The 13,266-nt window shown below is 41.2% G+C and overlaps 1 protein-coding gene and 1 long non-coding RNA gene across 2 annotated transcripts in view; one reads left to right on the top strand and one right to left on the bottom strand.

Moving 5' to 3' along the window:
• Positions 1–13,266, top strand: part of LOC125451479 (transient receptor potential channel pyrexia-like) — a 95,924-nt gene that overhangs the window by 63,755 nt on the left and 18,903 nt on the right. The window contains exons 15-16 of the mRNA XM_048528586.2: positions 2,156–2,323; positions 10,293–10,411. Coding sequence (XP_048384543.1) covers positions 2,156–2,323; positions 10,293–10,411 — 287 coding nt within the window. The remainder of the gene's footprint in view (positions 1–2,155; positions 2,324–10,292; positions 10,412–13,266) is intronic.
• LOC125451480 (uncharacterized) overlaps positions 1–13,266 on the bottom strand; it is a 51,486-nt gene that overhangs the window by 20,940 nt on the left and 17,280 nt on the right. Inside the window, exon 2 of the long non-coding RNA XR_007247310.2 lies at positions 6,427–6,525. This is a non-coding gene — a long non-coding RNA (uncharacterized LOC125451480). The remainder of the gene's footprint in view (positions 1–6,426; positions 6,526–13,266) is intronic.

Here is a 13,266-nt window from a genome sequence, read left to right as displayed (position 1 = left end):
AAAAAATATCAACAGTAATTGTCTTAAATATTGTTATTAATTATCTGACGGTTGTAACAAATTTTATTTAAGAAGAACACTGAAAACTGCAGCAATTTGGACTTTCATCTCAATTAGCATATTCTCTGAGGTATTTTTTATTCTTTCGTGGGTTGTGCATCTTTGTCAAGGTATTTTTTGCCCATCCTTAATTACCCTTGAACTGAGTTTTGGAGGGCAGTTAAGAGGTAACCTGGTGGTCGTCATGTCAAGGTCAGAGCATCCAATCTTAAAAGGGCATTCATGAACCAGAGGGGTTTTCACAACTATCCATGATAATTATATGATCATTATTACTGAGTGTAGCCTTTTGATTCCAGATTTTATTAATGGAATTTAAATTCCATCAGTTTCCCTTGATCTCTGGATTACAAGTTCAATGATAATATGACTACTCCACTTCTGCCTTGTTGTTTCTCCTGACGGGAGGATATTTGCCAGTTTGGTCCAGTTGCCTTGAGAAAGAGAGAAAAGTGAGCAGGCATCTCTTTACTTATCAATTGAGTTAAAAGGGAATTGGCACTGATAGTCTGGGCAGGTGAATGGGGCTTGGAAAGATTCATTGTCCTGCTTGAACTGAAGATTTGGAATACAGGGTATTAACTGACAGGCATACAGAAAAGGGAAAGGATTGACAATTGTTAAATTTAATATATTTGCATTTTCATTTGGAAACCAGAAAAGCACATGTGATATGTATCAACATCCTAGTTAACATTTATCCCTCACTAACACAACTAAAAGAGGCATTTTGATTATTTATTTCATTGCTGTTTGTGGGAACTCACAGTGTGCAAGTGGCCACTGAGCTTTCTTTATTACCACAGTGACTATGCTTTAAAATCAGTTTCACAGTGTGTTAGGACAAACTGAAATGCTGAAAAGCACTGTATAAATGCAAGGTCTATGTGTACGATGGTTTGGCAATCATGCATCACATCCAGGAACAGGGATAGGCCATTTGGCCCTTTAAGTCTGCTCCACCCATTCAATATGATCATGGCTGATCATCCAACTCAGTACCCCGTTCCTGCTTCATCACGGCATTCTTTGATCCCGTTAGATCTACATCGAACTCATTTTTGAAAAGAAAGTCAACGTTTTGGCCTCCACTACTTTATGTGGCAGAGAATTCCACAGGTTTCACCACTCTCTGGATGAAGAAATCTCTCCTCACCTTAGATCCTTAGACTGTGATCCCTGATTCTGGACTCTGCAGTCATCAAGCACATCCTTCCTGCATTTATGCTGCCTAGGCCTGTTAGAATTCTATAGGTTTCTATGAGATACCACCTCATTCTTCTGAACTTCAATGAATGTAGTCCCAATTGATCCAGTCTCACTTTCTACATCAATCCTGCCATCCCAGGAATCAGCTGGGTAAACATTTGCTGCAATGCCCCTATAGCCAGAATATAGTTTCTTGGATAGGGAGACCAAAACTACACACTGTACTCCAGCTGTGGTCTCACCAAGGCTATGTAGAATTTCAGCAAGACATTCCTGCTCCTGTACTTGAATCCTTTCACTACGAAGGCCAACATACCATTTACCTTGTTCACATCTGCTGTAACTGCATGCTTACTTTCAGTGACTAATGTACAAAGATACCCAGGTCACATTGCATCTTCTCCCCTTTCCAATCAATTGCATTCAGATAATAATCTGTCTCCTTGTTTTTGCTGCCAAAGTGAATAACGTCACATTAATTCACATTATATTTAATCTGCCATGCATTTTCCCTACTCCCTATCTTTATGGAGATGTTGATGTTTGGGTCCATTGCTCATTTCATTGGTGTTTCAGTTCATATTCCCCCCTTGTCTGAGTGAGTTTATGGAATAAATGATGGGTGTATGGCATACTGCTTCCAATGTCTTCTGTAGCTGGCTCTTGAGGAGTGGAGGTACTGTCTAAGTGTAATTGTCTACAATTTTCCTCTCTCTAGTGGAGAGATTGCTGCCTTGGCCAGTTAATATGACTTGGATTAAAACTAGAGAGAGTTGGACTGAAACTGTCTCTGCTCTAAAGCATTGTTAGTAAACTGATATTGAGCACTATCTGAATTTGCTTATACTTATTTTCATTGACCTACATGATGCTATTGTTTTTCCAGGAATTTGTTTGACTGGATGGTTTATCTGCTGCTCTTTGCTCTCATAGCAACTCACGCTGTTGATTTAACAACTGAAAGCGAGTTCATTCATGTTGCACATATTCGACTATTTGCTGTGACTATCATATTCCTTTGGCTTCGGCTCATGAAGCATGTCCGAGCTATTAGGTATGTACTACTGTGTTTTTGTCCCTCAGATAAAAGATGTTTCCAGATCATAATACCTTTCTTGCCTGCTCCCTGAACTATGAAACGCACTCTGTAAATCATAAGCAAGTCAAATGAATTTTATGCATTCCAGTTTCTTTAAAAAAGGTTATAGTCCAGCATGTGTCCTACAGTTCGAATACAAGTTTGAAATTTGCTGCAGTAATTCTGTGATTGCCATTGGTTTGAATGTTCTGCTCTCCTGCCAAAGTGTTTGAAGGTATGAGGGCTGTCAGAATCCAATGGGTGGTCTGCCTGTTATCCACAAGCCTGGCCCTTACATGTCTGCAGTTTTACAGGGGGCAGTAGAGGGATCCATCCCTTGGGTCACTTGAGATCTTTTTTTGGCCAATTAATGGTCACTTCAGCACTTTGTCTAATGAACTTTCCTTCTAAGCTGCCCAAAGGGTGGTGCATGCTGATTAGGATACTATTTCTGAAGAAGGGTCTAGACCCAAAACGTCAGCTTTCCTGCTCCTCTGATACTGCTTGGCCTGCTGTGTTCATCCAGTTCTACACCTTGTTATTTCAGATTCTCCAGCATTGGCAGTTCCTACTATCTCTAACACATTCATTTCTTGTTTCATCAGCTGTTGCTGTGCATGCACACTGCACGTCAGTGCAGGAAACATTGACCCTGCCTCTTACTTTAGCCATGGCAGAGAGAGGCTCTCAAATGAATGCTTCAGCTGTTGGAGTTGGTTTTCGGCTGGGAACAGAACTTCTTTGGTGCTAATTGTCAACGCACCAGCTTCTCTCCTCCCCCACCACCTCATAGTCACCTCCCCACTCCTCACGCAGATACTGTCACTGGATAAATGCCAGCCTCTCAAGACTCCCATGGGACCTTTCTGATCCACTAACAGGACACTTCTGCACTTTAAACCTCTCGTTGGAAGGATGTGGCAAAAATATTGGACTCTCATAATGGACCTGGCCGCATTTTGGAGCTGATAGTCTCACCCCAACTTTACCTGGATGCTTACAACATCCCTGCCTTGCCTTTTTACAGCTTGGATCAATGTCACCCAGTTTGGGTTCTACCAGGGCCGCTGAGCTCCAGAACTCATTTACAGCCTTGGTTCCAACATGGACAAAAGAGCTGAATACCAGAGGTGAGGTGAGAGTGACACACCTTGACATCAAGGCTGCATTCAACTGAGTGTGGCTGAGTAAAACTGGAATCAGTGCATATCGGGGTGGGAAAACTCTCCAGTGGTTGGAGTCATACCTGACACATAGGAAGATGATTGTGGTTGTTGGGGATCAGTCATCTCAGCTCCAGGACTTCTCTGCCAGAGTTCCTCAGGGCAGCGTCCTAGGCCCAACCATCTTCAGCTGCTTCATCAATGACCTTCCTTCCATCATAAGGTCAGAAGAGGGGATGTTCACAAATGACTGCACATGTTCAGCATCATTTGCGACTCCTCAGATCCTGAAGAAGTCCATATTCAAATGCAACAAGAGCTGGTCAATATCCAGGCTGGGCTTACAAGTGACAAGTGATATTAGTGCCACAGGAATGCCATGCTGTGACCATCTCCAATAAGAGACAATCTAACCACCGCCCCTTGACCGAATCCCCCACTATCAACATCCTGGGTGTTACTATTGAGCAGAAACTCATCACATAAACACAGACTACAAGAACAGGTCAGAGGCTAGGAATACTGCGGTGAGTAACTCACCTCCTGACTTCGCAAAGTCTACCCACCATCTACAAGGCACAAGTCAGGAGTGTGATGGGGAGTATTCCATCAGTTGCTTGATTGAGTGCAACTCTAGCAATGCTCAAGATGCTTGATACTGTTCAGGACAAAGCAGCTTGCTTGATTGGCTCTGCATCTGCATGCATCCACTCGCTCCATCACCGACACTCAGTAGCACCAGTGTGTACTATTTACAATATGCACTGCAGAAATTCACCAAAGATCCTTGGACAGCACCTTCCAAATCCATAGCCACTCACACCTAAAAGGACAAGGGTAGTAGATACATTGGGACATCACCACGTCCAAGTTCCCAGTCAAGCCACTCACCATCCTGACTTGGAAACATATAGCTGTTCCTTCATTGTTGCACGGTCAAAATCTTGGAACTCCCTCCATAACAGCATTGTCAGTCAAACCACAGCAGATGGACCGCAGCAGTTCAAGAAGGCAGTTCACCACCACCTACTCAAGGGAACTAGGGATGGGCAAGAAATGCTGGCCAGCCAGCAGTGTCCACACCCCACAAAAGAATTTTAAAATATTCCCACCAGACCAGTTAGAAATACAAGGCTCATATTATTTCTGTCTTGCCTTGCTGTTTATCACAGATCCAAGTCAGGAAGCTTTTCATGGTTGTCAACAGTCCTCGGTCAAGTCAAGGGAGACAGTCATCAGCCAGGAGGTGCCAGTATGGCTGGTCAAGGACAGCCTCCAATACCAGTCCACAGTTGTCCTGAGCTGGTGGATAGTTGTAAGAACTAGCCTTGCTGTTTTTCCATGGAGCCAGGTATCTTTTTCCTTAGAGGATAGAGTGGAGCTGCTATCTCTCTGTCGAGGTCGTAGACTTTCTGCAGGTAACTGCAAGATACATGAAAAGGCATCATAGACAATGGTTAGAAGAGGATTGTAATGAATTACCCTGACAATAGGGTTATTGTGGGATTTGCACTGGAATGAGGAATGGTACTTACTTAGTTGGTGGGATATGGATGGGTGTGATAGCACAGATGGTTGTGAGAAAGCAGAGAGAGAGAGAGAGAGAGAGAGAGAGAGAGAGATGTGGCATTTTTCCTGGCACACTGGAGAAGGTCATTAACCTTCTACTGGCACTGTTGTCTGTTCCTCTGAATGGTGGCGTCTGCACAAACCCAAAGATGACCACGGACCTGGGTCTGGAGTCATTGCCTCCTCTGCTGGTCCTCTAGGGTGGAGGAAAAGAACACCCCTCCTTTACATGATCTCCTATACAGGACCTCCTAAGCCCTGTCAGGGAACTGTAGTACCATCTTCCCCTGTTCCAAAAACTTCACACTGTATATCCATCGCTGAGGAGAGGAATCTCAGAATGCCAGTGCTCTTCATATTGCACAGTGGCCTTTTAAATATGATGTGGACACCAATAATGCCAGCCTTTTGGCACAATGGAAAGCTGAATAGCAAGCTATTCCAGGAATGATGTATGGTAAGATGGGGACCAAATCAGCCAAGGGCAATGCCATGGGGTGTATCAATGAAAAATCTCACTTGGTCTTGCAGCAAAAAAATCCTCAAGTTGACAGAACTGGAACTTAGCCCAAAAAATACAAGTTTCATCAAAATTGAATCTGAAACAGGTATCCGTCAAATCAAGTACATTATTGAACAAGATGTAACTCTCCAAGTTTTGCAAGATATAGTGATGAAAGGATAGTCTGAAAAGAAGCAAGGTCCCAACTATTGTTATATGAGTGTAATGATCATAAAAAGATGAATTGACGGTCCAAGATGACATATTGTATAAAGGAAATAAAGTCATTATCCCTAACTAATTGAGAGCAGAGGTGTTAAAATGTATCAATGCAAGCCAGCAAGGCATTGAGTCAAGTCTGAGGAAAGCAAAAAAAAGTGCTCTATCATCCAAACATGAGAAACAAAATCAAGGCCAGTATCAGCCAGTGCAGTGCTTGTAATGAGTAACAAGCTAAGAAAAGCTATAGAGAGCTACCGATGACACTTGAGTAGATCTCTTCATTCTCACGGGAACTCATTACCTTGTCACAGTAGACTGCTATTCTGACTACCGGGAAATGACCTAGCTGACCTCAACAACTACTGCTCAGATTACTGTATGTCTGAAAATACATTTCAGCTGTGACAGCATTCGTATCATTTTGATTAGTGACAATGGTCCCTCAGTTCATGAGTGAAGGATCATTCCCTCATAGAGGATTGGAAAATTCAACGCTGCACATCCTCTCCACACTAAACCCAGCCAAATGAAAACGCTAAAGTCACAGTGAAAATTACTGAAGGAACGATTAAAAAATCAAACAAATTCATCACAGAGGTAATCCTCAAATAAAGAAAACATACCTACTGAGTATATATAGTCCAGTACAGAGATTGATGTCACACTGCCATAAACCTCTCTTTCAATCGCAGGAAAGCTTCTGAAGCCAGAGGTGGTAACAGCTGTGGGTGACAAAAACAAAGTAAAACAATAGCCAGATTCATTTTGACAGATGAAAGTCAAGGCACAAACCTTCAACAACGTTAAACAAAAATCAGTCCAGGTGGCAATGTGAGACCTGAATGGAGCAATTGTCACCTCCATCATGCACAATGAACAACCAATAGGCGTGTACATCCCACCACAGGCACATATGCACAGCAGGAGCAGCTGTTCCTCAACTGCAAGTGGCCCATCAGGAAGGTGTTCCATTCTCTTTCAGCATTGTTCACAGACCACAACCACCACCCACATCCCCCCCCCTCCCCCCAAAGTAGAAATGGAATAACCATTACTGCAGTAATAACAAATAATACAGGAATGACATTCTCCAGGGAAGGAACATCACCCAAGTGAAAATACAATCATAATGTGCGTACATATGATTAAGGGCCTGGCACAATTTAAAGGTCAAGTATGTAATGCATGTGTGAAGACGCTTGAGAATGATGAAAATAATTTATAAGTACAGTGATATATACATATAGGGTAACTCAAAATGTCCATAATATTGAATGCAATTTATTTTTGTCTTTATCTATGAAAGGGCAATATTTGGGATAAAAATGGAATTGTATTAATGTGCCTTCTGGTTTGTTGTTGTGTGACCTCTACTGATTCAGAACTGCAATCTTGCAGCCAGTTTCAATAAAGCCATAGTACAGGCCAGACTATTGCCTTAAGAGCTCAAAACAACTATAAACTATTCCTTAGCTAGAATTACTGGCTGAAGCAGACATAATTTACACTGTAAGATGTACTATTCTCTGCAAGGTCAATTGCTCCTGATTTTCATCAGCTGCTGTTATTGAGCTTAAAGATAATGAGTATGCAAGGTGATTCGTGCAAGGATAGCTTGCTTTCACTGAGGGGAAGTACCTCTATCACATCTGATCATGAAAATTTAATGTGCACCAAATGCATAAGTTATGTGAACGCTGAAATCTTTAGCAAGTTAAAGAGATCTGGTGTTGTTTGCATGGTGTCTCTATTACCCAATATCTTAATGCAGAATGTGTGGGTGAAAAACTGACCCTTTCTTTCTCTCTCTCTCTCTCTCTCTCTCTCTCTCTCTCTCTCTCTCTGTCTCTGCAAATGTTGCAAAACAGAAACATAGAAGATAGGAGAAGGAGGAGGCCATTCAGTCCTCTGCCATTCTTCACGATCATGGCTGATCATCCAACTCAATAGCCTAAACCTGCTTTCTCCCCGTAACCTTTGATCCCATTCACCCCAAGTGCTACATCTAGTCTCCTCTTGAATACACTCAATGTTTTGGCATCAACTACTTCTCACAAGATCTTCTTGCACCATTTTATGAAGTTAGTTCAGATTTCCTGCATCCCAATTTATCATCTTCTGAGACATTGCCAATGATTGGCTCTGGGGAGAAAATATATTTGCAGTCTCAATAATATGCATCAAATATGATACCACAATCTGTCAGGGCTGATCAGGACGAAAACTGCACTGGATGCCAGTGTGGCTTTGGTGGCTTATGGTTGTCCAGGTGCCTGTAAATATGTATTAGGCTCCTTTAAATATGCAGTTGGAACTCTGGTTCCTTTTGCCAGGTCCTGATTGTGAAGTTCACGTAGAAATGGTTGGAGCTTGTGTTATATATGCTCCACCCAGTTTCAGCAGACCTTAAGGAATAAGTGATATTCAAATAGCTCACATGAAGTTGCTCAAAAACAGAGAGCGTTTCTCCTGGCCCACTGAAATATTCTGTCAGTGTCCCAAGACCCCACTTCTCTCCAATTGCCTTCCCCAAGCAAATCCAACCCAAACTTGTTTGGATGCTAGAAATCTGAAACATACAGAAGTAAGGCTGCATTTATGGAGGGTAAAGCAGATCTAATATTTTCAGTTAAGGACCTTTCATTCGCAAAATGTGTACATAAAACTATTATACACTTCTTGAACGTATGTTAGAAAATGTGATATATTGCTGTCTGTAGCAATTAAATATTAAATTTAAGTAAAAATTGGGAATATTTTTCATTAAAATGTCTGTCTGAATTCCCAATCCCTCAGAAAAACACATTGTAGCCAGGTCTCTTCCTAACCTTTGGCATTCTCCTTTTATTCTATAGCTTTTTTTTAATCTCGGACGCTGTTCTAAAAAATAAACTGCTTTATATCAAGAATTCATTATCTTGGAAGTAACTTTTTCTACCCATAGATTTCCATGGAGTATACCTTTTAAAAATGGTAAAGTCTCCATTGTCCTCCTGGATTATAAGGCTGCTGTCCGATTACAGAGAGACAGCTGGTGATGGTTTAATCTGAAAGTCACCACATCTCAGGCAAGGAGAGAGGTTGTGAAGGGTAGTCCTTCATGGTAACCTCAACTGGTGAAGGAATTGAAGCCACACTGTTCCTCTACATTTCGAAACAGCCATTGAGCCAATGCCAGAGTTTATCCTCCACATTTATCCCAGAACCTCTCTTCCCCTATGTGCACCAACATGGCCTTCTCCTCTTTTCTCCTTCATTTGTTCATCCAACTACTCTTTAAATGTATCTATACTATTTTCCTTCGTGGTAGCAAGTTTCACAGTTTTGGGAATCTTTTGGTAAAGAAGTTCCTCCTGATTTCCAATCATTAGTTTATATTTTTGGAACCTGGACTAGGAATCCTCCGAAGTAGAAGCATCTCTTCATTCATCTTATCAACATTCCTTATAATTTGGACTATTAGGTTATCACCCAGCTTTTGCTTTTATAGAGAAAAGAGTCTCAGTCTGTGCAGTCTTTGCGGATAAATACATCTTCTCGCTCAGAGTCATATAGTCATTGAGAGATACAGCATGGAAACAGACACTTTGGTTCAACTTGTCCATGCCAACCACATATCCTAAATTAATTTAGTCCCATTTATGGGCATTTGACTCATAACTCTCAAAACCCTTCCCATTCATGTACCATCCCAGATGCCTTCTAAATGTTGTAATTGTACTCGCTACCACCACATCCTCTGGCAGCTTGTAGCATACACGCACCACCCCTAGCATGAAAAAGTTGCTCCTCAGGTCCCTTTGAAATCTTACCCCTCTCACCTTAAACTATGCCCTCTAGTTTTGCATGCCCCTACCCCGGACAAAGGACCTTGGTTATTCACCCTATCCATGCCCCTGAAGATTTTATAAGCCTCTATAAGATCACCCCTCAGCCTCTGTAGCTCCAGGGAAAATAGTCCTAGCCTATTCAGCCTCTCCCTTTCACTCAAACCCTTCAATCCCAGCAACATCCTTGTACAATTTTTTTTCTGAACCCTTTCAAGTTTGAAAACATATTTCCTGCAGTAGGGAGACCAGAATTGACTGCAGCATTCTAAATGTGGCCTCACCAATGTCCTCCTGCATTTCATCTTTGTGAATTCTTGCCTCATTTTCCTTTATCACAGCATGGAAATCAGAGCTATATACAATGGTCTGAATGTGGCCTAATCAACGGTAAAATGAATGTAAAAATTAACACCTTTTCATATATCTGTTCCATTTTTCAATATCACCCCTTTCAAAATGAACCTACTTGTAGTTGGCCTTCTTATTACTACTTTATTATGGTCTGCATCACTATTGTTGATATATTGTGTTTGGGTATCTCTGATTCTATATCACGTTTAGATACTCATTACCAAAGTGGTAAGCGGCCATCTTATTCATCCCAACAATCGGTAACATCCCCTCATTATTTGCATAATGTTGTTAATTTTTTTGTCTAGAGCTCTGGGACCTTTCATTGTAATGCTTGGGAAGATTGTTGTTGACCTCTTGAAGTTCCTCTTTCTCTATGGAGAGTTTTACATTCCTTTTGCTTGTGCATTTTGGATCATATTTGGTGGTGAGTCTAGTATTTACTTGCAAGTCATTAGTTCTAAAATTGCATTTTATCTTTTTGTTGGAACTAGAGGACTATAGTTCTCTTTCAGACAAAAGACCAGAAAATGCCTGTATTCTCATAATTAACGAACTGTTTATGAGAAAGCAGAATGGCATGGTGCATACAGGAGCAGTTTCTGCCAATATTGTCTCATTAGTGGGCTGTTAACAGGCACTTTCCCATTTCTCATTAAAAGGGAAATTTCAACCCTGCCATCAGAACACTGAAAGCTACTGATGTTATAAGGATTACAGAATCATGACTCACCCAGAAGGTAGGAATTATTTTAAAATGGAAGGAGAATAAAGAGAGCACAAAGACCAGGAGTGAGAAGAGCAATTTTATTTCTCAGGAGAAATTGAGAGTGATTCATTGGATGTTTTTGAGGTAAAAGTAAACTAAATAGTCTTGTTTGAGTCATCAAGAAGGTGGAGAAGAGCATGAAAAATGCCATAAGCAGCATGGGTAGAATAATGACAGATTTTAGAATGCAATAAGAAGAACTGATGATATCAGTAACATCAGTCATCGATGCATGGTGTCTTTCAGTTCATGACTAATGTCATGCTTTCTAAAGCAAACATTTTCATCACATTTCCTGTGGATAATTATAAATTGGATAATGTTTGTGTAGATTTGATTGATTTTTTTGGCGTGTGTGCCAAAGTACAGTGAAAAGCTTTGTTTATGAGTGGTACAGGCAGATCATAGTAAGTAAAGGATGTACTGATCAAAAAGGAGTAGAGACATACTGGTTACATTGCACAATGTGTGTGCTAGGTGAGATCAACATTAGCAAGATCAGTGTTATTTGAGGCTAGACAGTCCATTCTTCAGTCTGATAACAGCCGGGAAGAAGCTGTTCCTGAAGCTGCTTGTGCGTGTGTTCAGGCTTCTGCCTGATGGAAGAGGTTGTAGGAGGTCATTACCAGGGTGCAGTCGGTCTTTGATGATGCTGGCAGCCTCTCCACAGCTCCAAGTCCATGGATGAAAGGTTGGCTTCCATGAGGGTCCAGGCTATGCACACAACCTTCTGTAGCTTCTTACAATCCTGGGCAGAGCAGTTGCCATACCAGGCCATTATGTACCTGGACAGTATGCTTTCAATGGTGCATCTGTAAAAGTTGGTGAGGGGCGTTATGGACATGCCACATTTCCTGAGCCGCCTGAGGAAGAAGAGGTGTTGTTGTGCCTTCTTGACCATTGCACCTACGTGGGAAGGGTTGAGTCTACTTATGGTTCCATTTGCGTCAAAGGGACACCGTTCAGAGAGAATCTGAAAGGAACTGATGTTTGCTCAGAACAAGTTTGGGTTCCATTATGTGCATAGAATATAATTCAAACCTGATGGAAGGAGTAGATTTGGAAGATTGGCAGTTGTTCTGTTCCTACAAGGCCCACTCTGAGCCTTACTACTCTGTCAGAACTGGTTTAACATTCTGGCACCTTGGAGTAGCACCAAATTACAGCTCCAATGGGCCTGTTCCAAACATACCTATGATTCCACCCTAGAATTCAAGATTCTGTTAGTGGCCTCCACTTTAGATCACTCTAGATTCTGCTCAACTACAGCTCTTTCAGTGGGCCTTTTAGAACATCGAAAATTGTGAGAAACGACAATCTCAGAAGATGCAAATCGTGGTCCTACATTTCCTGGTTTTGTTTTCCAAACATAGTCAATTTATAGTCCCACAAGGGGGAAAGGTGGGGTTAAACAAATCCAGAGCTCCCTGATGATTACAGAGATTAAATGAAGCAGCCAAAAGGGTGTCTATGACTCATATAGATAATAAGGTGGATAATAAAATTGTGGGATCTGGCAGCCATTTGTCTAATATGAAAATGGTATGTAACTTGGTGATAAATTCTGTGCATTAGAAAATTGTAGTGTCTCCAAGATTCAAATCTGACAAAATAGAGAACTTTGACTCGTGACTTTTAATTATATCACTGTGAGTTCATTGTTGCTGCATCAAAATCCTGGAACTCCTTTGAAACAACACTGTGAGTGACCCTACACCGCAAGGACAAAAGCTATTAAAGATGGGTGATAAATGTTGATGCAGCCTGCAACACCCACATTGCATGAGCATTTTTTTTAAAACACGAGGCTGAGTATATAGAGGGTTCAGAGAGGAAGTGATAAAAATATTCAAGGGAAGAAGCTGGCAAAGAACATAAAAGAGAATACAAATGTCTTTACATAAGCTTGTGAATAATAAAAAGTGATAAAAGAAGCAATGAGACAGGTTAGTTATCTTTAAATAAATTTATGAGCCAAGGCAAGGATGCATGGCAGAGTTACTAAGTTAGTTCTTTGCATTTGCCTCCAACAAGACAGCAGATGCTGCCAAATTCAGAGCCATATAAGATATAGGAGCAAAAATAGGCTATTTTGGCCTTTGAGTCTGCTCTACCATTGAATAAGATCGTAGCTGTTTTAGTTGTAGTCCCAGCTCTACTTGCCTGTCTGCATCCCATAACTTGTGTATTCAGGTTCCATTTTTTACCTGATACAAGGGCCTTATTCTGTAGGGTGGGAATTCTAAATCTTTAAAGAAGCCATGTATAATTTTCAAGAGTGAATAGATCTGGAGAACTGAAAAACTGTCCTATTATTTAAATGAAAATAAATTATCTACCTTTGGCTGGGTGAGTCAAAAAGAATCTGATCCAGAAGTTCCAATACTTGTTCACACAATGTTAAAAGCTGCCATTAAGCCAATTATTTAATGGTTGGCTGCCTGCTATAATTACATATTTTTATCATGCGTCGTTATAAGTAAGCGGTTTTGGAGCTTTCATGGCCACTTGAA

Source organism: Stegostoma tigrinum, chromosome 5 (genome assembly GCF_030684315.1).
Source record: "Stegostoma tigrinum isolate sSteTig4 chromosome 5, sSteTig4.hap1, whole genome shotgun sequence".
In the NCBI taxonomy this organism is placed as follows: Eukaryota; Metazoa; Chordata; class Chondrichthyes; order Orectolobiformes; family Stegostomatidae; genus Stegostoma; species Stegostoma tigrinum.
The sequence above is the reverse complement of the archived record's forward strand: the minus strand, read 5'-3'. Positions and strand labels throughout refer to the sequence as shown.